The 26,968-nt window shown below is 37.6% G+C and overlaps 1 protein-coding gene across 3 annotated transcripts in view; it reads left to right on the top strand.

The window, feature by feature from the left end:
• The window catches only part of LOC129036989 (uncharacterized), a 170,635-nt gene that overhangs the window by 33,812 nt on the left and 109,855 nt on the right, over positions 1-26,968 (top strand). Inside the window, exon 1 of one of the 3 annotated variants that reach the window (XM_054488749.1) lies at positions 5,752-6,253. The exons of 1 other annotated variant lie outside the window; for it this stretch is intronic. In XM_054488749.1, coding sequence (XP_054344724.1) covers positions 5,908-6,253 — 346 coding nt within the window. In that variant the 5' untranslated portion in view covers positions 5,752-5,907. Of the gene's footprint in view, positions 1-5,751; positions 6,254-26,968 lie in introns of those variants that run through there. One more of the 3 variants, XR_008502709.1, reaches the window with a different exon arrangement.

Consider the following 26,968-nt stretch of genomic DNA (forward strand, 5'->3'; position numbering starts at 1 on the left):
AATAGCCATCTACCTTTTGGCATTGTCTACTGTAAAATTAAAAAAAAAAAGATTGAAGCAGTGTTTGCCTCCCAACTGTCCTTGCCCAGTCACAGAGGACATGAAAAACCCAAATCAGAGGGCTAACAGTGCCACTGTTGAATTCCATGTCCTTTAACTTCTTACACAAGTAAGTGCTCAACATACCAATGACTTTTTCTAACCCAAATTATTGTAAAGTTGCTATTTTGTTAATCTGGAATGCATTTTCCTGTGGAAACAATATCATAAACAAAATGGTGTCCCAGATATACCTGTTGAAGTAGCTTTAGTATTCATTTAACAACTAGAATATTAATTGGGACAGTGCTGTTGCTGAGTCTTACATTGGCTTTGGGGAAAGGATGAGGAGAGATATACAATCAAGCAGAAAAAAGAAGAAGAGATAGTCTCCCTATTATAGGTTCAGGATAAGTCATGGGAAGATGTCAAAATAAGGCATTTGAAATAAAGAGGAACATTCTCTCTTGGCTTTTCAGTTCAGAACTCATGCTCTAAGTCTCCCTTAGTTGGCATCTCAGATAGGTGTAAAGAGGGAAGGCATCTTATTCAGTCTTATTGGTTATGACTGATGCATCACTTTTTAATTCTGTCAAAAGGTTAAAAAGGAATATTAATCAAAAAATCTGTAACTACCATGCATGGCAGACCATATTAGCCTTTATCCCAAATCCATTTTACTTCTTATCTGGGCAATTTTTTTTTTTTACTTTCTTATCTGGACAAGAAGGAGTGATGAACTCCTCCTTCTTGAAGGCAAAGTTCACATCGCTTCACTTAGCAAAACATCACCATATTCTGAGCTCCCAAATCATTTGGCTGTTCTTTGATGAAGCCAAGGTTCTTTATATTTAATAAAGCAGGAGTAGAAGGAAGACAGGTAAGGAGAGAAGGGAAAGGAGGAGAAAGACAATAAAGGCAGAGAAGGAGAGGAGAAGAAAAAGAAGAGCAAAAATGTTTTATGCTTTCTTTCTTTTATATTCACAAGGTATGACCCATATCCAATAATATTTGGTACTTTCAAATCTTATTTGGAATATTTGGTACTTCCTTGTAATAAATTTTATTTTTTTAAAAAGTAATAGGACTTAATATTTAGAGAGTTAATTTTTGAAATTTAATATTAACCTAATGCATACTTTGATTAAATAAAATAAATTATTCCCTACAAGAAAGTCCCTTTGGGGAGTTTATTGTCTTTATATTTTGCATTCTATTTACATGTTTTCTTACAGAGTATCTGTGGCGTGATTTTTATTTTATGGAAGGAGTGGCTAAGAAATGGTCTGAACACAGGTCAGTTCAGAATTCCCACTACTCCACATTTATCCAAACAGCCAATTCATAACAAGTGTTATGAATGAGAGTTACATTTAGTGACATAGAAACACACTTCCAATTATAAAAGTCATTTCTTCCCTTCTTTCTTTCTTTTCTTTCTCTTTCCTCCTTCCTTCCTTCCTTATTTTCTTTCTTTCTCTTTCTTTCTTTTTCTTTCTCTTTCTTTCTTTCTTTGCTTTCTTTCTTCTCCTTCCTTCCTTCCCTCCCTCCCTCCTTTCTTTCTTTCTTTCTCTTTCTTTCTTTCTTTCTTTCTTTCTTTCTTTCTTTCTTTCTTTCTTTCTTTCTTTCCTTCTTTCTTTCTTTCTTTCTTTCTTCTTTCTCCTCCTTCCTCCCTCCCTCCCTCTCTCTCTCTCTCTTTCTTTCTTCCTTTCACCACATTTTCACAGTAACATCAGCCCTATGTCAAACATGAGACAGGCTGGACCAAGGTCAGGTTCAGGAAAAGTAGACAGAGTACGCTATGAATTATCTGTGCTTCTTGAAGTTGTGTGTATGCGAAATGCATTAAAGTAAATATATGTTATTATTTGATTTAAATATTAAATGTACCATGTACATTATAGGGTTTACTTATTCTAGAAATTAAATTCTGGCTTATGTACTTCAGAAACAGCATTTCTTCAAGGAATTCCATCATACTTGTCCCAAATTCAAAAAAAATTTCCTTTTCACAGATTTTTGCAATTTTTTTACCCATTATCTCTCATAGTAGTATATGATTTTCTAGAGGGCAAAAGTATTTTTTATCATCTTTGCACTTTGCTGTTGTTAGCAAGGATCTTAGTGTAAGACAGGTGTTCAATAAATATTGAATGATTGAGTAGAAATTGTCCAAATGTTCTGCTTTCTGTAGAATGTTTTCATCCTTTACTTTTTACATCACAAATCCTCTAATAGTTTCTATTATTAAATTATTAACTCAATTAAACATTAGCTCCCTTGGGGCCACAGAAAGGGCTTCTCCTCTATATCTACAAGGTCAGCAAGAGCAATCACTTGTAAATTAGCTGTAACGGGATGTGATTGCTGATGTTTCTCTGTACTTATAAACCTCATTTCTTATTTTGCAGGCATGTTCCTAATGGATAATATGATGTAATTTTGCTGATTTTGTGATTTTGACACCTATAGTAATTGTTTCGAGGGAACTAAAAAAAAACCTCATAACAGATAATCTTTACAAAAAGCAAAGAATCATGTCTCTATCTATAGTCTGCTTTTTACAATAGATCTGTATAGTTGGAGCCTACATTTTATACCAAGTATTCATAACTCTAGATATACTTATTGCTCAATTAACACCTTCATCAAATATTTTTCTACTGCTTTCAAAAGTCTAAATTACAGATACACAATAGTTATTACATGGAGCTTGGTAGACTGAAAGTAAACTTCTTAAAATTATTTTTAGATTTACCTTATTCCCATCTTCTCATAAAATATATCACTCTGTCTAGATGAATGGGAAAAATGGATAACCACAGAAAAGAAGTTTTTGGTTGAGGATTCTAGCGATAAGAATATTGGTCTTCCAGCTTCTGTTGAACCCTCCAGGCTGGCAAAAGCCACTCTTTCCCCTTGCCAGACATGAGCAGCCTCATCCCAGCAGTCTTTACAAAAGCCCCATTTGAGGAACATAGCTCAGAAGATAGCATCTTTTCTACTCAAGATGCTCCCCAACCATTTTTAATGTCTCTAGGTGGATAAGCAGAGTCCACTTTCAGCATAAGCCATTCAGAAAAGTGAAGTCTGTGGTCTGGAGGAAATAGATCATACCTAGAAGAAATTTTAGGAGTTCACTAATATACACTAGCCCACCTGGACCTGGGGGAATATGTGTGGAAGGAATACTGGACTGTAGACTTATGCAGGATTTATCAAAGTGTAGTCTGGGGTCAGTAGCATTGCATCACCCAAACTTGCTAAAAATGCATTTTTTGGGCCCTATCTCAGACCTAATGAATCAGAAACTGTGGGGATGGCACTCAGCAATCTGTGTTGTAACAAGGCCCCCAGGTGCTTCTGATGCCTGCAACAATTGGAAAACCACTTCTCATATGCATCATGTCACATCATTTGTAGCTTCACTATGCCTTGTTACAGCTACTATTGTGGTCACCTGCTCTGCATTGGCTCCAACAAATGCAGCCTAACAGTACCATGCCTCATGCATGTGCCCTGAACCTCTTGCCTCCTGCCCTACGGCTATCTTTGGATGCCAAAGGCACATAATGCTATGGGATTTAGTTTACTACCATATATATACAATGTGGAAGTATGAAGATTTTCCAATTTCCCCAGAGACAATCTTTGACACATGGGAGACACTGGGGAAAACATTTTTTATCACTTTTTCCCTCTGGATAGACTGTTTTGAAATGCAGTTTATATGTTTTCTTAGAGAATGCTTCTTTGAGATCAGGCAATCGCCACTAATTCAATAGCACATTTTTGTAGTATACGCTACTTTTTAAATACTCTTTCTCTCCGTTGGTCTCTCAGGTCAGCTCTCTGGGACTACATTTCCTAAAACAGTAGTAGCTCATAAGCCTTTGCCTCAAGCTCCAATTTCTGGGGAAATCAGGCTAAGAAAAAAGATGCCCAGTACGTGAGATTCATTGCAGTATCATTGTGGCAGTTCTGATGTGTACTTTCTACATAGAAAACAATATGCAAAATTCATATTTTTATAAAATGTTACAATAAAAATTATTACATTTAACTATTAAATAATAATGCAAATGCCTGAGAGCAAACTAAGAAATTTAATATATGCATTAAGTTTCTAATCATTATTTTTAGACAATTCTACTGGCTACTCAATGAGGTTTTATTGTACCATTTATTTATTTATTTATTTATTTAATTTTTATAGATTTTAGGGGCACACATGCATTTTTGTTACATGGATATATTGCGAGCAGTGAAGTCTGAGTTTTAGTGTAACCATCACCCAAATAATGTACATTGTACTCTTTAGGTATTTTTTCATCCCTTACCCCTCTCCCACTGTCTCGCCTTTTGTAGTCTCCAAAGTCTATTATTCCACTCTGTATGTCCACATGTATACATTGTTTAGCTCTTATTTATAAGCAAGAACAGGTGGTATTTAACTTTTTGTTTCTGAGTTATTTCACTTAAGATAATGGGCTTCGGTTCCATCCATGTTGCAACGAAGGATGTAATTTCATTATTTTGTATGGCTGAGTAGTATTCTATGGTATGTATATACCACAGTTTCTCTATCCAGTAATGTGTCAATGGACACTTAGGTCAATTTCACATCTTGGCTAATGTGGACAGTGCTCTAAAAAACATAGAAGTGCAGGGATCTTTTTGATATATTAAGCTCTTTTCCTTTGGGCAGATAACCAATAGTGGGATTGTTGGATTTAAGGATAGTTCAAATTTTACTTATTTGGGAAGTTTCTACACTGTTTTTCGTAAAGGTTGTAATAATTTACATTCATACCAACATTGTGTAAGCATTCCCTTTTCTCTGCATCCTCTCCAACATCTGCTATTTTTTGACTTTTTAATAAAAGCCATTCTGATTAGTGTGAGATGATATCTCAGTGTGGTTTTAATTTGCATTTCTCTGATGGTTAGTGATGTTGAGCATTTTTTCATGTCTGTTGGCTGCTTGTATGTCTTCTTTTAGAAAGTGTCTGTTAATTTCCTTTGCTCACTTCTTAATGGAGTTTTTTTTATTGTTTAAGTTACTTGTACATTTCTGATATTAGCCTTTTGTGGGATGCATAGTTTGCAAATTCTTTTTCCCACTCTGTAGGTTGTCTGTTTACAATGTTGAGTATTTATTTTGCTGTGCAGAAGAAGCTTTTCAGTTTAATTAAGTCCCATTTTTCTATTCTTGTTTTTGTGGCATTTGCTTTTGAGGTCTTAGTCATAAATTATTTGCCCAGGCCAATGTCCAGAAGGGTTTTTCTTAGGTTTTCTTCTAGAATTTTTATAGATTGAGGTCTTACATTTAAGTCCTGATATGGCTTGGCTGTGTCCCCACCCATGTCTCATCTTGAAATGTAGCTCCCATAATTCCCACGTGTCATGGGAGGGACCCAGTAGGAGGTAACTGAATCATGCGGGCAAGGTCTTTTCCTTGGTGTGGTGAATTTCTCAAATGGTAGTTGTAGTAGTGACATACTGGGCATGTGAGTAAATGCTCAGTCTCCTATAGAGACAGGGAGGTGGAGGCCTCAAGAAGCTTATCTCATTTCCATGCGCTGTGCTCTGGAGTCAGATTTTGTGTCGGGTTGTGCAGTTCAACCGCCCTGCCAGTAGGTGGCACTAGTAAGTAAGAACCGGCTATGGCAGAAACAGGTAAGTATAGGCTTAATCTTTATTTTCTAGGAGGAGCTCGCTGTTGCCTGAAGGGATGGAGTGGTCTGTGGAATGTCCGGTGCTGTGAGTTAACCTGCTCAGCCCTGGAGCAGGGGTCAAAGCTGGGCGGAGCTGGACAGCCAGTCTCGGCCTCAGGTACTCCAGTGACAAGCACCAGCACCGGTGCTGATGAGGGTAGCAGGGAAAACTGGTGAAATGTGCCGAGGTCTCTCCAGAGGTGGTAGGCGGTTGCGCCAGCTTCACATCCTGGATAAGCAGGAGCATTTCCCTATCATACTCCTGTCCCGGGTCTCCTGTGTCTCAGTTCAAACAGACCCTGCCGTCTATCTTCAAGCTGCAATGAAGCTGAGAGCCACAGAAAACACCTGTACCATGGTTTCAGGGAGGAGTCTCTTCCCTCAGCCCAAAACAGACAGCTTTGCTGGTCATCTGTTCTCCACTGCCAGGACGCTGCCACTCAGTGTGGAGAGAGGAAGAGGCTCTGCCTATGGTGCAAGAAGGTCGGACTCGGCAGGTAGGCACACCACCAATATCATTGTAGCTGTTCCTAATAGTCCTGGATTGGCTGTCCACAGGCATCCACGGCTTTCTCTGCAGCAGTGGGCAGTCAGGAAGGAGAAATCCTCCTCTCTACTACTGTGCCTGAGCACTGGGGCTGCCTGACCACTGGGGCTAAAAAACACTTCCCCCCAGAGCACTGAGCATGGTGCCCATTTCTCTGCTGGAAGGGGTGCTGTCACCCTCAGTAACCAAGCAGGAAACTCTTGGGCACAGGAGAGCATACGCTCTGGCTTCCTTTGTCCCAAGGGGCACTCCCTAGGCGCACTGCACTCTCCCTTCCCCTAGGGGCAACTTACCCTGAGGGTCAGACCACCGGGAATTCTGCAGCTACTTTGGGTACATCTGGCCCCATGTGTGGCTGCTGCAATCTGAGCAGGTGCTAGGGAATGTCTGCGGGGGATCTGGTGATGTGGAGACAAGAAGGCTGAGATTTTCTGGGCAGGACAGAGGACCACAATGATGCACACTCAATATGGCACTTACCACTGCAGCTCAGGTCTGGGGAGAGGGTGAGCAACCTTATACAAGCTGGTAGCCTGGTGCAATGCCCTCAGTAAATTAACAAATCACCACCCACACCGGTCCTTGGGCTAGGGCCAGCAAATGAGCTCTCCTACAGTTCGGAAACCCAGTCTGCCACAGCTGTGAGTGGAACCCAAAACACCGTACCTACCCTTTCCACCAGACTCCAAGTTCCCTGGGGTTCAATCTCTGCCACACTCTTGCTTCCTTCTTTTTTCTGTGCCCTAGCTTCTTTCTGTGAGTTCTCCAATAGGTTCTGGCACTTTCTCCTTAATCTTCTATTCAATTTACGATTATTCATCTGTAACTTTGGTTCTTTCTGAGGAGAATTGGCATCTGACATCTGAACTCAGCCATCCTGACAAAGCAGAATTTTGATAAAACTAATAACACTATTTTCTCCCTTTACTCTGCATCTCAAGAGAATGAAGCAGAGTTATGACTTTTTCAACAGAATCATAAACTTCCATATGCCATTGAGGAATAAGGAGCATATTCCTTCAGCACCAGATTTACCTTTCTTCTTAGTGGCCTGATTTTGATGCTGCTTTTTTGGATTAAAAAAAAATCATTCACTTTGCAAATGGGATAATGAAAAGTATACACCTCAATTTCTTTTTGGGATTCAGTGGATCTTAAGAGAAATCAAGTTTCGATGTGATCAATGCCCCAGAATACAGAGGTGCACTTACAGAGACATGCCAATGCTCTTGGTGATCCGTCTGTAAGATGGGAATGGTCATTTATTCCTCTCTTGTCTGAAAAGTCCTTCCTTAGGTGCCTAAATTACTCTTGGGGGTGCATCGCCAGCCCAGGAGAAACAGACTTCTGAGACAAGGCTATCTTTTGTTTTGTAATTTAGGGGATGTTATGAAAAAGCCCCTAAAGTGAAATGTTCCCTTAACCTGCTCACAACACTGTCTTACATTTTTCATTAAAATTATTTTCTTCAACATAAGTTTTGATTTCCAGGAGGCTGGTGTTAAAGTTTTAAGTGACTTTCTTTGAATGTCCAAAAAGCCTTTAAGTGGAAAAACAGATGTTTTAGTTCTTTCTGTTGAAACCACCAACCAAACACTATTCAGATCAATGCATCTTCTCTAAGGATTCTATATTTAGCCCATTATTATGCATCGGGGCATGCATTAAAATCTTTTTCTTCCATTTTCAGACTATTCGTATTTTAGGATTCTTGACTAAAACCTAAACCTATCTTGTTTTCATACTTCCACATGCTTCTGTTATAAACATGTCCCTGTTGTCAGTTTCAGCTCCACTCTACAGCTTATCTCTGGCTGACCCCCTCCACCTCTGACTTATTGGATCGTCATGAGGTCTCCACATCTTGATTTCTGAATAAGGCCTATCCCAAAAGATCCATCAGTAGTTATGTCATTGCTAACTCACAGTTACATCCCTAAAGTTCATGCCAACAAAATAAGCAATTGGATAAAATTATACTGGGGGATGCAGTAGAAAGCAAGTCCATTGGGGTTTTACATTTTAGAAATGTGAAAGTAAAAAAAAGAGAAAAAGTTGTCAATTGGTTGTAAGAATGGGACAGACTAAACAACATAAATGTCATTTAATCTTCTTTAAAAATAATCCATTTATGTTATATGCATTTTCATGAGTTTTGATATATGACTTTTAATGGCAATTTTTAGTAGTTTTAAAATATTCATCTAGCATAAGTAGATTATGCTTGATTTGATCACTTCTATATTTGTGGTTGTATTGATTTTCTTCAATTTCTTAAAGATAAAATTTATTGCAATAAAAATCTAGTTCTGCATATAAGTAGTCCTCTTCTGTGGAATTATGACTTTAGGAAATATATTTCCAAAGGTGGAATTACTGACTCAAACTGGATAAACATTTTATCTTTTACTACATATTGTTTATTATAAAGCAAACAGCAGTGTTCAACTGTATTAGTTTCACCACAATCTCACAAACTTTGAATGTTTTTATTTTTATTATTTTAAATTAATTAATTAATTTATTATTATTATACTTTAGGTTTTAGGGTACATGTGCACAATGTGCAGGTTAGTTACATATGTATACATGTGCCATGCTGGTGCACTGCACCCACTAACTCGTCATCTAGCATTAGGTATATCTCCCAATGCCATCCCTCCCCCCTCCCCCCACCCCACAACAGTCCCCAGAGTGTGATGTTCCCCTTCCTGTGTCCATGTGTTCTCATTGTTCAATTCCCACCTATGAGCGAGAATATGCAGTGTTTGGTTTTTTGTTCTTGTGATAGTTTACTGAGAATGATGATTTCCAGTTTCATCCATGTCCCTACAAAGGACCTGAACTCATCATTTTTTATGGCTGCATAGTATTCCATGGTGTATATGTGCCACGTTTTCTTAATCCAGTCTATCATTGTTGGACATTTGGGTTGGTTCCAAGTCTTTGCTATTGTGAATAGTGCCGCAATAAACATACGTGTGCACGTGTCTTCATAGCAGCATGATTTATAGTCCTTTGGGTATATACCCAGTAATGGGATGGCTGGGTCAAATGGTATTTCTAGTTCTAGATCCCTGAGGAATTGCCACACTGACTTCCACCATGGTTGAACTAGTTTACAGTCCCACCAACAGTGTAAAAGTGTTCCTATTTCTCCACATCCTCTCCAGCACCTGTTGTTTCCTGACTTTTTAATGATTGCCATTCTAACTGGTATGAGATGGTATCTCATTGTGGTTTTGATTTGCATTTCTCTGATGGCCAGTGAGGGTGAGCATTTTTTCATGTGTTTTTTGGCTGCATAAATGTCTTCTTTTGAGAAGTGTCTGTTCATGTCCTTCGCCCACTTTTTTATGGGGTTGTTTGTTTTTTTCTTGTAAATTTGTTTCAGTTCATTATAGATTCTGGATATTAGCCCTTTGTCAGATGAGTAGGTTGCAAAAATTTTCTCCTATTTTGTAGGTTGCCTGTTCACTCTGATGGTAGTTTCTTTTGCTGTGCAGAAGTTCTTTAGTTTAATTAGATCCCATTTGTCAATTATGGCTTTTGTTGCCATTGCTTTTGGTGTTTTAGACATGAAGTCCTTGCCCATGCCTATGTCCTGAATGGTAATGCCTAGGTTTTCTTCTAGGGTTTTTATGGTTTTAGGTCTAACGTTTAAGTCTTTAATCCATCTTGAATTGATTTCATATAAGGTGTAAGGAAGGGATCCAGTTTCAGCTTTCTACCTATGGCTAGCCAGTTTTCCCAGCACCATTGATTAAATAGGGAATCCTTTCCCCATTGCTTGTTTTTCTCAGGTTTGTCAAAGATCAGATAGTTGTAGATATGCGGCGTTATTTCTGAGGGCTCTGTTCTGTTCCATTGATCTATATCTCTGTTTTGGTACCAGTACCGTGCTGTTTTGGTCACTGTAGCCTTGTAGTATAGTTTGAAGTCAGGTAGTGTGATGCCTCCAGCTTTGTTCTTTTGGCTTAGGATTGACTTGGTGATGTGGGCTCTTTTTTGGTTCCATATGAACTTTAAAGTAGTTTTTTCCAATTCTGTGAAGAAAGTCATTGGTAGCTTGATGGGGATGGCATTGAATCTATAAATTACCTTGGGCAGTATGGCCATTTTCACAATATTGATTCTTCCTACCCATGAGCATGGAATGTTCTTCCATTTGTTTGTATCCTCTTTTATTTCCTTGAGCAGTGGCTTGTAGTTCTCCTTGAAGAGGTCCTTCACGTCCCTTGTAAGTTGGATTCCTAGGTATTTTGTTCTCTTTGAAGCAATTGTGAATGGGAGTTCACTCATGATTTGGCTCTTTGTTTATCTGTTGTTGGTGTATAAGAATGCTTGTGATTTTTGTACATTGATTTTGTATCCTGAGACTTTGCTGAAGTTGCTTATCAGCTTAAGGAGATTTTGGGCTGGGACAATGGGGTTTTCTAGATATACAATCATGTCATCTGCAAACAGGGACAATTTGACTTCCTCTTTTCCTAATTGTATACCCTTTATTTCCTTCTCCTGCCTAATTGCCCTGGCCAGAACTTCCAACACTATGTTGAATAGGAGTGGTGAGAGAGGGCATCCCTGTCTTGTGCCGGTTTTCAAAGGGAATTGCTTCCAGTTTTTGCCCATTCAGTATGATATTGGCTGTGGGTTTGTCATAGATAGCTCTTATTATTTTGAGATACGTCCCATCGATACCTAATTTATTGAGAGTTTTTAGCATGAAGGGTTGCTGAATTTTGTCAAAGGCCTTTTCTGCATCTATTGAGATCATCATGTGGTTTTTGTCTTTGGTTCTGTTTATATGCTGGATTACATTTATTGATTTGCGTATACTGAACCAGCCTTGCATCCCAGGGATGAAGCCCACTTGATCATGGTGGATAAGCTTTTTGATGTGCTGCCGGATTTGGTTTGCCAGTATTTTATTGAGGATTTTTGCATCAATGTTCATCAAGGATATTGGTCTAAAATTCTCTTTTTTGGTTGTGTCTCTGCCCGGCTTTGGTATCAGGATGATGCTGGCCTCATAAAATGATTTAGGGAGGATTCCCTCTTTTTCTATTGATTGAAATAGTTTCAGAAGGAATGGTACCAGTTCCTCCTTGTACCTCTGGTAGAATTCGGCTGTGAATCCATCTGGTCCTGGACTCTTTTTGGTTGGTAAGCTATTGATTATTGCCACAATTTCAGCTCCTGTTATTGGTCTATTCAGAGATTCACCTTCTTCCTGGTTTAGTCTTGGGAGGGTGTATGTGTCCAGGAATTTATCCATTTCTTCTAGATTTTCTAGTTTATTTGCGTAGAAGTGTTTGTAGTATTCTCTGATGGTAGTTTGTATTTCTGTGGGATCGGTGGTGATATCCCCTTTATCATTTTTTATTGCGTCTATTTGATTCTTCTCTCTTTTTTTCTTTATTAGTCTTGCTAGCAGTCTATCAATTTTGTTGACCCTTTCAAAAAACCAGCTCCTGGCTTCATTAATTTTTTGAAGGGTTTTTTTTTGTCTCTATTTCCTTCAGTTCTGCTCTGATTTTAGTTATTTCTTGCCTTCTGCTAGTTTTTGAATGTGTTTGCTCTTGCTTTTCTAGTTCTTTTAATTGTGATGTTAGGGTGTCAATTTTGGATCTTTCCTGCTTTCTCTTGTGGGCATTTAGTGCTATAAATTTCCCTCTGCACACTGCTTTGAATGCATCCCAGAGATTCTGGTATGTTGTGTCTATGTTCTCGTTGGTTTCAAAGAACATCTTTATTTCTGCCTTCATTTCGTTATGTACCCAGTAGTCATTCAGGAGCAGGTTGTTCAGTTTCCATGTAGTTGAGCGGTTTTGAGTGAGAGTCTTAATCCTGAGTTCTAGCTTGATTGCAGTGTGATCTGAGAGATAGTTTGTTATAATTTCTGTTCTATTACATTTGCTGAGGAGAGCTTTACTTCCAAGTATGTGGTCAATTTTGGAATAGGTGTGGTGTGGTGCTGAAAAAAATGTATATTCTGTTGATTTGGGGTGGAGAGTTCTGTAGATGTCTATTAGGTCTGCTTGGTGCAGAGCTGAGTTCAACTCCTGGGTATCCTTGTTAACTTTCTGTCTCGTTGATCTGTCTAATGTTGACAGTGGGGTGTTAAAGTCTCCCATTATTATTGTGTGGGAGTCTAAGTCTCTTTGTAGGTCACCAGGACTTGCTTTATGAATCTGGGTGCTCCTGTATTGGGTGCATATATATTTAGGATAGTTAGCTGTTCTTGTTGAATTGATCCCTTTACCATTGTGTAATGGCTTTCTTTGTCTCTTTTGATCTTTGTTGGTTTAAAGTCTGTTTTATCAGAGACTAGAATTGCAACCCCGCCTTTTTTTGCTTTCCATTTGCTTGGTAGATCTTCCTCCATCCTTTTATTTTGCGCCTATGTGTGTCTCTGCACGTGAGATGGGTTTCCTGAATACAGCACACTGTTGGGTCTTGAGTCTTTATCCAATTTGCCAGTCTGTGTCTTTTAATTGGAGCATTTAGTCCATTTACATTTAAAGTTAATACTGTTATGTGTGAATGCGATCCTGTCATTATGATGTTAGCTGGTTATTTTGCTCGTTAGTTGATGCAGTCTCTTCCTAGTCTCGATGGTCTTTGCATTTTGGCATGATTTTGCAGCGGCTGGTACCGGTTGTTCCTTTCCATGTTTAGTGCTTCCTTCAGGAGCTCTTTTAGGGCAGGCCTGGTGGTGACAAACTCTCTCAGCATTTGCTTGTCTGTAAAGTATTTTATTTCTCCTTCACTTATGAAGCTTAGCTTGGCTGGATATGAAATTCTGGGTTGAAAATTCTTTTCTTTAAGAATGTTGAATATTGGCCCCCACTCTCTTCTGGCTTGTAGAGTTTCTGCCGAGAGATCCGCTGTTAGTCCGATGGGCTTCCCTTTGAGGGTAACCCGACCTTTCTCTCTGGCTGCCCTTAACATTTTTTCCTTCATTCCAACTTTGGTGAATCTGACAATTATGTGTCTTGGAGTTGCTCTTCTCGAGGAGTATCTTTGTGGCATTCTCTGTATTTCCTGAATCTGAATGTTGGCCTGCCTTGCTAGATTGGGGAAGTTCTCCTGGATAATATCCTGCAGAGTGTTTTCCAACTTGGTTCCATTCTCCCCGTCACTTTCAGTTACACCAATCAGACGTAGATTTGGTCTTTTCACATATTCCCATATTTCTTGGAGGATTTGTTCGTTTCTTTTTATTCTTTTTTCTCTAAACTTCCCTTCTCGCTTCATTTCATTCATTTCATCTTCCATCGCTGATACCCTTTCTTCCAGTTGGTCGCATCGGCTCCTGAGGCTTCTGCATTCTTCACGTAGTTCTCAAGCCTTGGCTTTCAGCTCCATCAGCTCCTTTAAGCACTTCTCTGTATTGGTTATTCTAGTTATACATTCTTCTAAATTTTTTTCAAAGTTTTCAACTTCTTTGCCTTTGGTTTGAATATCCTCCCGTAGCTCGGAGTAATTTGATCGTCTGAAGCCTTCTTCTCTCAGCTCGTCAAAGTCATTCTCCGTCCAGCTTTGTTCCGTTGCTGGTGAGGAACTGCGTTCCTTTGGAGGAGAAGAGGCGCTCTGCTTTTTAGAGTTTCCAGTTTTTCTGCTCTGTTTTTTCCCCATCTTTGTGGTTTTATCTACTTTTGGTCTTTGATGATGGTGATGTACAGATGGGTTTTTGGTGTGGATGTCCTTTCTGTTTGTTAGTTTTCCTTCTAACAGACAGGACCCTCAGCTGCAGGTCTGTTGGAGTTTTCTAGAGGTCCACTCCAGACCCTGTTTGCCTGGGTATCAGCAGCGGTGTCTGCCGAACCGCGGATTTTCGTGATCTGCAAATGCCGTTGTCTGATCGTTCCTCTGGAAGTTTTGTCTCAGAGGAGTACCCGGCCGTGTGAGGTGTCAGTCTGCCCCTACTGGAGGGTGCCTCCCAGTTAGGCTGCTCGGGGGTCAGGGGTCATGGACCCACTTGAGGAGGCAGTCTGCCCGTTCTGAGATCTCCAGCTGCGTGCTGGGAGAACCACTGCTCTCCTCAAAGCTGTCAGACAGGGACATTTAAGTCTGCAGAGGTTACTGCTGTCTTTTTGTTTGTCTGTGCCCTGCCCCCAGAGGTGGAGCCTACAGAGGCAGGCAGGCCTCCTTGAGCTGTGGTGGGCTCTAGCCAGTTCAAGCTTCCCGGCTGCTTTGTTTACCTAAGCAAGCCTGGGCAATGGTGGGCGCCCCTCCCCCAGCCTCGCTGCTGCCTTGCAGTTTGATCTCAGACTGCTGTGCTAGCAATTAGCGAGACTCCGTGGGTGTAGGACCCTCCGAGCCAGGTGTGGTATATAATCTCCTGGTGCACCGTTTTTTAAGCCCGTCGGAAAAGCGCAGTATTCGGGTGGGAGTGACCCGATTTTCCAGGTGCCGTCTGTCACCCCTTTCTTTGACTAGGAAAGGGAACTCCCTGACCCCTTGCGCTTCCCGAGTGACGCAATGCCTCGCCGTTCTTCAGCTCGCGCACAGTGCGCGCACCCACTGACCTGCGCCCACTGTTTGACACTTCCTAGTGAGATGAACCCGGTACCTCAGATGGAAATGCAGAAATCACCCGTCTTCTGCGTCGCTCACGCTGGGAGCCGTAGACCAGAGCTGTTCCTATTCGGCCATCTTGGCTCCTCCGAATGTTTTTATTTAAGCAATTGTTTTATCCATAGAAGAAGAATACAGTGTGTCCTGAAAAAAAAATTTTTTTTTTGTTTCTTCAATAATGTACAGAATGCACATTTTTCATGTTTTTATAATTTCTGGTTATATAAACTGTTCATATCCTTTGCCTTATTTAATATGAAAAGTAAGACTCTAAAAATACTACAATAATCACAATATAAACACTTTGGAAATTATGTCTGATGCAAATGTTTTCCTAACATTATTTTTATCTTGGGCACTTTCATTTATATGAAATTTTTATTATTTTATATGTGTTCATGTTATCCTGTCAATAATTTCTTTGTATTTTTTAATCTCTGCTCTTCCTCACTGCTAGAGATTGGCATGCCCTTGGATAAGTTCTGTATTTATCATCTCTTCTATATCTGTTGTCATTTATAGGTGATTTCACTTGCATCTCACCCCTTTGGCTTTAAGTATCATTTATATGCAGATGATTTTTATATTTTTATGCCCTGACTCTACTTCTCCCCTTAGTTTCACACACATGTCCAACCAGCTACTTTTCGTCTCTACTTATACGTTTATCTCAAACTTAAGATATCTAAAGTAGAATTTTTGATTCCATTCTCTAAACCTGTTTCTATCTCATCTTAGAAAATAGATCTATACCTATTTTTGTAAGTCAAAATCTAGCATTGGTTTGATTTCATTCTTTCCCTCAACTTCACCTCTAATCATCAATAAAGACTTTCGTATTACTTCCGTTTTTCCCCAACTCCATACTAGCTGAAACACCATCATTGTCTACCTAGGATACTAAAAGAATGACAATCTGGCCACCCTGCTTCAACTCTTGCCCCCTAAAATATGCAAGCAGAAAGCAGATTCAACCCTTTTACTTCCATAGATCAAATCACATGATCCTTCTGTGTAAAACTTTCCAATGTCTTCTCACTCCATGTAGAAAGCAATCCAAATCTCTTGCCCTGGCCATCCAAGGTCTAGATAGCTACACATTATGAAGCTACACTTACCTCTTAATTCATGCAATTCTAGTTCTTGGTGATTTCTCTGTAATAATGGCACTTTGTTCTGTCCATAAAGCATGAAAAATTTGTTCTTACCCCAAGCCTTTACTCTTGCTGAACTCTGCATAAAATGCTTGTCTTTTTGATATGTGTATGACTGCCTCCGTTTTGTCACTCAAATCACAGTTCAAATATCACCTCCGTCAGTTTTTATTTTGAAAGAGACTTTCTCAGACCACTCAGCAAAAAAAAAAAAAAAAAGCTCCCAAGACACTATCTATATAGTATCATCGTATTTTGTTTAAGTAATAACACTTATTGTTTTTCTGTTTTTTTTTCTTTAACTTGTCAGTTGTTTATTTTCTATTTCACGGAAATAATAGAAGCTTCAGGAGAATCATTATCTTGCATCTCCAGCATCTTAAATCATGGAAATAATTCAATCAACATTTGTTTGATGAATTAATATAATGAGTTTTTTTTTTCTGCTATAAATCTGAGAATGTTATTTTTTGATGAATCCGGACACTGGTAAACTTTTTTTATTTGCTTGTTTTTCTCCACAATTTCTTTCTTAATTAAATTTTAATTTTTTGAATCAGAAATTTATTTGCATGGTTCAAAAAATTGAAGCTATAAAAAGCAGTATATTCATATCTTTCTCCCCTCTCTCTTTCTTGTCTCTTTAGTTTCGTCAGTCAAACAGGGGAACAACTGTTTTTAGCTTCTCATAGCACTTCCAAAGTTTATCTATATAAAAATGACTAAAAATAAGTATTTTTATTTTCTACCTTCTTTGTAAGCACTGAGGTTTCATAATATAAAAGCTGTGTTGACTTAGATTTTTCTTTCATCAATCATACATCCTGGATATCTTAGGAGAATTCTCATTATTTCTATAGCTATATCACGTTTTCATTGAGCAGATATATTATAATTAACATAGCCAATTCTTGTCCCCATCAATGCATATATGATTATTCCATTATTTTACATTTAATAATAATGTTGCTATGAATAACCTTGTACATACTTCATTATGCACATACATATGTCTCTAGGATACTACCCAAGTTGGAATTTCTGTGCCAAGGGGTATATGCCTTTGTACTTTTCATAGATATTGCCAACTTGCTTTTCATAAATCTTTTACAAATTACATGCCCATCAGCGATATATGATAATAACTGTTTCCTCAGAACTTTGCCAATAGGAAGTTTTAGCACTTGAGTTTTTGCCAATCTAATAGATAAAAATGGAATAATTTATCTTATGACTGATGAGAGAACATCTTTAAATATGTGTAAAAGCCATTTTTACTTTTTTTTTTACAAACTATGTTCTTTGCCAAATTTTTCAATTTGATTCATGTATTCATTCAATAAATATTTATTATGTGGCAGGTAGTGTTCCAGATACTTGAGATATAGCAAGTATATAGATGAGTTATATATTGCAAATATACTTATGTTTATATGTTTGACTTTGCTTTTGTTTTCTTACCTTTTGGCCATGCAATGGTTTTGTTAGGTAACTGAATTTCTACTTTCTTTCTAAACCTTGTCTAGGAAGCTTCTGCTGCCACTCTGATACAAGTCATAGTTTTTGCACTACTGAATGAATGACTCCTCATCTTTAGGAAGTATATTTTTCTGGTGTCTTTAAAGTGCTGCCACTACTGGGTCTTGCTTCACTCTCTTTTTTTTCTTCTTCTTCTTGTGCAGCTTCTATATATTTCTACTAGTTTCATTTTAAATGGGGTGCATGGAAAAGATATTTATTGCTTTTATATAATTTCCAGGAAGAACAGGTTGGCAGTAGAAGTTGATGTAGACAACCATGTTCATACCAGAAGTCTCTACTTACATTTTTTTTTAATGAGACATATGTAATTATAACCCTATAATAGGCATTGTCACAAAAAGTAGTCAAAAAAGTTTTGGGGGTTTCCACAGTGGCCAGCTGGGAGAAGTGATGTAGGAAAAATTTATTCTTCAAAAGTCATTGATATTGGAAGTGAATTATCCAATCAGAATACTATTAAGAAGGTAAGAGACACAAAATTGAAAAGTTTGAAATGGTGTAGAAACTCTTACTTCCAAGACAATGTAATTCTATATAAAATATCTCTCTAATATCTTCACCAACAAGTGTAAAGATATTCATATGCTGAAAATATTATATAATGAGAATCCCATGCAACATGCACCATGGATGCTAAATCATTACATGTAATATTTACCTATTTCTTGGGAAAATGTAAGTCAGGTTTCTGTTTCTCAATCGATATCTCTGCACGAAAGCTATTAGGGATGTGCTCAGTCTTGACACTGCCTATTTTGCATAGCATATATTCCTGTACATATTGAGAGGATTAATGATAAAAACGAAGGGGAAACTTTTAGATCACAATTTGCCCAGTTAATTGAAAACTACATCTGACTAACACTCCCTTTCCATTGCAATAAAATGAACGTAGAGACCACTTCTGATTTTTCAGGTGCACACTAACCAATTTAAAAATAGCTGTGGTTCAAACACAAAAAGGAAGTGGGCTGATCTGTGGTCAGGTAGGAGCGTTGTAGCATTGGTTGTCTCTCCCTCTGACTGGAAGCTTGATGGTGTTCAGCAGGATAGAGGGGACAGTAATGGAACTGAGCAGGGGCATGTAACTGGTCAACATATTGAGAACTTTCATTATAGCCAACTAAAATTTATGTTGCTCTATTTTTGATAATTTTTTGTTTTATAATCCATTTACTCCAACAAAAAGCAAAGCCAATTCATTTGTTTTCTGCTTTTATAAAATAAGAACCTCATGGAGTTAGTTGTGAAACAAGATTCCACTTAGAGAAATATCCTCAGTAACAGGAATAGTAGACAATACCGTCTTTATTTCAGACTAGAAAAGTAAAGCTTCTAGTATAAAGAAATCCTGTTATATGTTGCCAGTAATTAGATTGTAGATTTGCACTTTGAGGTGGTGGACATAGAAATAGATTATGGGAATGAGCAGCACCAGATATGAGTAATGTAGAACTTTGTTCAGAATAATTCAATTATATCAAAGAACATGCTTAGGGAACTATGTCTACCCTGTTATTTAGAGTCTGTGTAGACCTGAATGCCAAGGGATCCTTCCTGTCACAAGTCCAGAAATCCTAAATTCAGTACATTCAAGCCAGCTGTTTCTTGATTATTCATTAGAAAACACTTAGTAGAAAATAAACAAAGTTGAATGCTACAGGACTAGTCTTTAAGGAGTTTATTTGTCTGGAAATTACTCTTATCCCATAATTCTAACAATGAGTATTATTTTTCAAATTACATATTCTTTAAAAAATATTATTGATATTTTACAAAGGTAAATACCCTCTGCTCTTCACTATAATAATAACAATTTACTAATGGCTCAAACTATATAAAAAGCAGTTAATGTTTTTGGAAATAAATAAATTTAGGTCAAAGGGGTACTGAAGCCCAGATAAAGAAATAAAGGATCTTTGTATTCACATAGGCAAAATTTGATTTTCTGCTGTGCCTTCTGTCTCTAAAATTTAGGCATTAACATTTTAAATTGTATTGTGCTCATAAGAAGTAGGTTGTGTTCAACGATCAAATCATCAAAAATGATCAATGATCAAAAAATGATCCAAAAAGAAAAGATGTTTCATTTTATATGATACTATTGAAAGTAAACTGGTCTCTTCTCTTGCTGATGAAGGAATATGTACTACATCTACATTTATTTTACACAAAATCTAGAAAATCAATGAATTAAGATAATTTTCAGAAAATTCAGAACAACAAATACCTTTATTGAATCAAAATAATTTGAAGAAAGTACACTTTGCAGCTAGAATAATAGGTGAGTATCCCATGCTTTGAAATCAGAAGAGAGTTAGAAAATGAGTGTATATATTTGTATATATGTGCATGCATTTTATATGAATGGTCTGGATTTATTGTGCCAATAATCACACTAAAAATAAAATGTGTTTTTATATGTTTATATGTAAAAATATTATCATTACAATCATATATTTTCTCTTCTATAATATCTGAGAATTTTCCCTTTTCTATTGTTTTCATATTTTTCTGAAAATAAATGCTAGAATACTAGATTATATTTTAGTACATAATACTGAAATTAGATAATTGATGACTTTTCATTTACACATACATATGAATTCAAGATACTCTAGGAATTTATAATTCTTTGAAAAACAAATAAAATTGCAATGAAAAGGTAAAAATTCTGAAAGTACTTTATTCTTCAATTCAGTTCAGGAATCCTGACTCTCAGATACAAAGGACATGCCTGAAATAGTCTACTCCCTCTGTAAGTTTGCTGATTTGTAAGAGTTTTGCTTTTTATTCCTCCATACCAGCAGAAGATTCAAAAAGATTTTTATTTTTGTGATACTATTTATATCAATTAGGTATGGTTCCAAAAAGAATCATCACATTTACTTCATAAGGCAGATAACTGAAAGTTTATCCTAGAGGCCAAATACTTTTTATTTCTACCCTCAAGCACATCCCTATAATTATCTATTCCTAGTCTTTTATTAGTACATGTTCTCCACACAAATAAAGCAGGTTAATGATCTCTAATCCTGAAGGTCATTGTTTCCCAAATCCATAAAATTGAATTTACTCCTAAAATTTGCAGCCTTTATTTTATCACATTAGCAATAGAAGATCATTCACATAATCTCTAATAGTTTTCCACATTACTTTTTAAAAGTTAAAGAAAATAGTGATTATTTGAAAATTAAGGACTTAAATATGTTTGACATGTTGAAAGCCTTGTATCTTATGTATTTCTTCTGAAGTGTTTTGTCATTTAAAGCTAGCTTTAGGCTTAGGGATATTTATCCACTGGCAACATGACTATAAACATGTCTCACTGCCCTCCTTGCCAACTCCATATCCCTTTTATTGGTAAGACTCACGGTTTTGTTATGAAATATTCATATTTGGAATTTCAGGCTGCTCCATCCTGTCAAGTGGATGACAGTCGCCTGGAAGGCAGCTGTGCATGTAAATTAATCAACCTTACTTATCTGCCCCAATACATCTTCTGTTTCTTAGGGATTGAAAAAAATATCTAGCCATTTCCAAAGCACTGTGCAATGAATGTAGACTTGGGAGATTTTTGTAGATTTGACTGTTTTCTTCTCCAATATAGCTGGACAGTTGACATTATTATCTTCTTGGACACTTTGAAAAGCCATTTATGAATAAACAGAAGTGCTGCAATTGGCTTTTCTCACAAAAATTTTGTGTGGGTTCGTTCAGTTGCTCAGGACACAAAGACACACAGTGTACTTCATTAGTGTCCTTGCCTTGTACTCTGGTTCTCAAATTGATCCTTAGAAAGCTTGTAGCAAAATAACCTCATAAATGAGAACTCTTGGACTGAGGCCAAGGACACTATTTTGCACATGCATTTTCAGTGAACAGCTTGGAGTCCAGATACCTTAACTAACATCTTTACAATCTGGCTCTAACAGATATTCTACTGCTCCTGTTTGATCACTTTAGGTACACTGAACTGTTCATGTATTTTGGCATGCATACTCTCCAGTTCCTCCATGCACTTGTGGTTTTCTCTGCCTAGTCTACCATTGCCCTTTTATGTTTAAAAAACTCTTGATCATTATTTTTTTCATAAGAAGCATGCTTAGATATACCTTTTATTTACATATGTATATTAAATTTTTAGGCATATATAACAGTTGTACATTTTTATGGAATACATGTGATATTTTGATAATCATATAATGCATGATGATCAAATCAGGGTAATTGGGATATTCATCACCTCAAACATTTACGTTTTTTCTGGTGTTGGTAACATTCCAAATCCACTGTAGTTATTTTGAAATATACAATACACTATTGCTAACTATAGATGTCCTATTCTGCTGTAGAATATTAGTTCATATTCCTTCTAATTGTGCATATCCATTAACCAACTTCTGTTTATCCCCTTCTCCCCCAGTACCCTTCCCACCCTCTGATAACCATCATTCTACTCTCTACCTTCATGAGATCAATATTTTGAGCTCCCGCATATGAGCAAGAATTTGCAATATTTGTCTTAATGTGCCTGATTTATTTCACTTAACATCATGTCCTCTAGTTCCATCCATATTGCTGTAGCAGACAGAGTTCTAGTATTTTTTTTATGTCCGAATAACGTCCCATTGTGTATATGTGCCACAATTTATCTGTTCATCTGGGTTCATGGAAGTTTGGTTGATTCCATATCTTAGCTATTGTGAATAGTGCAGCAGTAAACATGGGAGTGCAAATATCTCTTTGATATACCAATTTCCTTTCTTTTGGATATATACTCAGCAATGAGATTGCTTGATTGAACAGCAGTTCTGTTTTTAGATTTTGAGAAATCTGCATACTGTTTTCCATAGTACCTATACTAATTTACAATCCCACCAACAGTGTCCACATGTTCCCCTTTCTCCACTTTCTCGCCAGCATTCATTATTTATCTTTTTGGTAGAAGTCATTTTAATGGGTGGTATGATATCTCACTTTGTTTGCATTTCTGTAATGATTAGTGTTGTTGAGCATTTTTCATATAACTATTGGCCATTTGTATGTCTTCTTTTAAGAAATGTCTATTCAGATTTTGGCCCATTTTAAAATCAGATGATTATTATAATTATTTTGCTATTAAGTTATTTGAGTTATTTATTTGTTCTGATTTTTAACCTTTTGTCACTTAAATTTTTTTTATTATTAATATACTTTAAGTTTTAGGGTACATGTGCACAATGTGCAGGTTAGTTACATATGTATACATGTGCCATGCTGGTATGCTGCACCCATCAACTCGCCATTTAGCATTAGGTATATCTCCTAATGCTATCCCTCCCCCCTCCCCCCACCCCACAACAGTCCCCAGAGTGTGATGTTCCCCTTCCTGTGTCCATGTGTTCTCATTGTTCAATTCCCATCTGTGAGTGAGAACATGCGGTGTTTGGTTTTTTCTCCTTGCAATAGTTTACTGAGAATGATGATTTCCAATTTCATCCATGTCCCTACAAAGGACATGAACTCATCATTTTTTATGGCTGCATAGTATTCCGTGGTGTATATGTGCCACATTTTCTTAATCCAGTCTATCATTGTTGGACATTTGGGTTATTTCCAAGTCTTTGCTACTGTGAATAGTGCCACAATAAACATACATGTGCATGTGTTATTATAGCAGCATGATTTATAGTCCTTTGGGTATATACCCAGTAATGGGATGGCTGGGTCAAATGGTATTTCTAGTTCTAGATCCCTGAGGAATCGCCACACTGACTTCCACAAGGGTTGAACTAGTTTACAGTCCCACCAACAGTGTAAAAGTGTTCCTGTTTCTCCACATCCTCTCCAGCACCTGTTGTTTCCTGACTTTTTAATGATTGCCATTCTAACTGGTGTGAGATGGTATCTCATTGTGGTTTTGATTTGCATTTCTCTGATGGCCAGTGATGGTGAGCATTTTTTCATGTGTCTGTTGGCTGTATAAATGTCTTCTTTTGAGAAGTGTCTGTTCATATCCTTCCCCAATTTTTGACGGGATTGTTTGTTTTTTTCTTGTAAATTTGTTTGAGTTCATTATAGATTCTGGATATTAGCCCTTTGTCAGATGAGTAGGTTGCAAAAATTTTCTCCCAATCTGTAGGTTGCCTGTTCACTCTGATGGTAGTTTCTTTTGCTGTGCAGAAGCTCTTTAGTTTAATTAGATCCCATTTGTCAATTTTGGCTTTTGTTGCCATTGCTGTTGGTGTTTTAGACATGAAGTCCTTGCCCATGCCTATGTCCTGAATGGTAATGCCTAGGTTTTCTTCTAGGGTTTTTATGGTTTTAGGTCTAACGTTTAAGTCTTTAATCCATCTTGAATTAATTTCTGTATAAGGTGTAAGGAAGGGATCCAGTTTCAGCTTTCTACATATGGCTAGCCAGTTTTCCCAGCACCATTGATTAAATAGGGAATCCTTTCCCCATTTCTTCTTTTTGTCAGGTTTGTCAAAGATCAGATAGTTGTAGATACGCGGCATTATTTCTGAGGGCTCTGTTCTGTTCCATTGATCTATATCTCTGTTTTGGTACCAGTACCATGCTGTTTTGGTACCAGTACCATGCTGTTTTGGTCACTGTAGCCTTGTAGTATAGTTTGAAGTCAGGTAGTGTGATGCCTCCAGCTTTGTTCTTTTGGCTTAGGATTGACTTGGCTAAGCGGGCTCTTTTTTAGTTCCATATGAACTTTAAAGTAGTTTTTTCCAATTCTGTGAAGAAAGTCATTGGTAGCTTGATGGGGATGGCATTGAATCTATAAATTATCTTGGGCAGTATGGCCATTTTCACAATATTGATTCTTCCTACCCATGAGCATGGAATGTTCTTTCATTTGTTTGTATCCTCTTTTATTTCCTTGAGCAGTGGCTTGTAGTTCTCCTTGAAGAGATCCTTCACGTCCTGTGTAAGTTGGATTCCTAGTTATTTTATTCTCTTTGAAGCAATTGTGAATGGGAGTTCACTCATGATTTGGCTGTTTGTTTGTCTTTTATTGGTATATAAGAATGCTTGTGATTTTTGTACATTGATTTTGTATCCTGAGACTTTGCTGAAGTTGCTTATCAGCTTAAGGAGATTTTGGGCTGAGACAATGGGGTTTTCTAGATATACAATCATGTCGTCTGCAAACAGGGACAATTTGACTTCCTCTTTTCCTAAATGAATACCCTTTATTTCCTTCTCATGCCTAATTGCCCTGGCCAGAACTTCCAACACTATGTTGAATAGGAGTGGTGAGAGAGGGCATCCCTGTCTTGTGCCAGTTTTCAAAGGGAATGCTTCCAGTTTTTGCCCATTCAGTATGATATTGGCTGTGGGTTTGTCATAGATAGCTCTTATTATTTTGAGATACGTCCCATCGATACCTAATTTATTGAGAGTTTTTAGCATGAAGGGTTGCTGAATTTTGTCAAAGGCCTTTTCTGCATCTATTGAGATCATCATGTGGTTTTTGTCTTTGGTTCTGTTTATATGCTGGATTACATTTATTGATTTGCGTATATTGAACCAGCCTTGCATCCCAGGGATGAAGCCCACTTGATCATGGTGGATAAGCTTTTTGATGTGCTGCCGGATTTGGTTTGCCAGTATTTTATTGAGGATTTTTGCATCAATGTTCATCAAGGATATTGGTCTAAAATTCTCTTTTTTGGTTGTGTCTCTGCCCGGCTTTGGTATCAGGATGATGCTGGCCTCATAAAATGATTTAGGGAGGATTCCCTCTTTTTCTATTGATTGAAATAGTTTCAGAAGGAATGGTACCAGTTCCTCCTTGTACCTCTGGTAGAATTCGGCTGTGAATCCATCTGGTCCTGGACTCTTTTTGGTTGGTAAGCTATTGATTATTGCCACAATTTCAGCTCCTGTTATTGGTCTATTCAGAGATTCACCTTCTTCCTGGTTTAGTCTTGGGAGGGTGTATGTGTCCAGGAATTTATCCATTTCTTCTAGATTTTCTAGTTTATTTGCGTAGAAGTGTTTGTAGTATTCTCTGATGGTAGTTTGTATTTCTGTGGGATCGGTGGTGATATCCCCTTTATCATTTTTTATTGCGTCTATTTGATTCTTCTCTCTTTTTTCTTTATTAGTCTTGCTAGCAGTCTATCAATTTTGTTGACCCTTTCAAAAAACCAGCTCCTGGCTTCATTAATTTTTTGAAGGGTTTTTTTTGTCTCTATTTCCTTCAGTTCTGCTCTGATTTTAGTTATTTCCTGCCTTCTGCTAGCTTTTGAATGTGTTTGCTCTTGCTTTTCTAGTTCTTTTAATTGTGATGTTAGGGAGTCAATTTTGGATCTTTCCTGCTTTCTCTTGTGGGCATTTAGTGCTATAAATTTCCCTCTACACACTGCTTTAAATGTGTCCCAGAGATTCTGGTACGTTGTGTCTTTGTTCTCATTGGTTTCAAAGAACATCTTTATTTCTGCCTTCATTTCGTTATGTACCCAGTAGTCACTCAGGAGCAGGTTGTTCAGTTTCCATATAGTTGAGCAGTTTTGAGTGAGTTTCTTAATCCTGAGTTCTAGTTTGATTGCACTGTGATCTGAGAGACAGTTTGTTATAATTTCTGTTCTTTTACATTTGCTGAGGAGAGCTTTACTTCCAAGTATGTGGTCAATTTTGGAATAGGTGTGGTGTGGTGCTGAAAAAAATGTATATACTGTTGATTTGGGGTGGAGAGTTCTGTAGATGTCTATTAAGTCTGCTTGGTGCAGAACTGAGGTCAACTCCTGGGTATCCTTGTTAACTTTCTGTCTTGTTGATCTGTCTAATGTTGACAGTGGGGTGTTGAAGTCTCCCATTATTATTGTGTGGGAGTCTAAGTCTCTTTGTAGGTCACCAGGACTTGCTTTATGAATCTGGGTGCTCCTGTATTGGGTGCATATATATTTAGGATAGTTAGCTGTTCTTGTTGAATTGATCCCTTTACCATTATGTAATGGCTTTCTTTGTCTCTTTTGATCTTTGTTGGTTTAAAGTCTGTTTTATCAGAGACTAGAATTGCAACCCCGCCTTTTTTTGCTTTCCATTTGCTTGGTAGATCTTCCTCCATCCTTTTATTTTGCGCCTATGTGTGTCTCTGCACATGAGATGGGTTTCCTGAACACAGTACACTGTTGGGTCTTGAGTCTTTATCCAATTTACCAGTCTGTGTCTTTTAATTGGAGCATTTAGTCCATTTACATTTAAAGTTAATACTGTTATGTGTGAATTTGATCCTGTCATTATGATGTTAGCTGGTTATTTTGCTCGTTAGTTGATGCAGTCTCTTCCTAGTCTCAATGGTCTTTGCATTTTGGCATGATTTTGCAGCAGCTGGTACCGGTTGTTCCTTTCCATGTTTAGTGCTTCCTTCAGGAGCTCTTTTAGGG

This window comes from Pongo pygmaeus, chromosome 4, assembly GCF_028885625.2.
Source record: "Pongo pygmaeus isolate AG05252 chromosome 4, NHGRI_mPonPyg2-v2.0_pri, whole genome shotgun sequence".
Classification (NCBI taxonomy): Eukaryota; Metazoa; Chordata; class Mammalia; order Primates; family Hominidae; genus Pongo; species Pongo pygmaeus.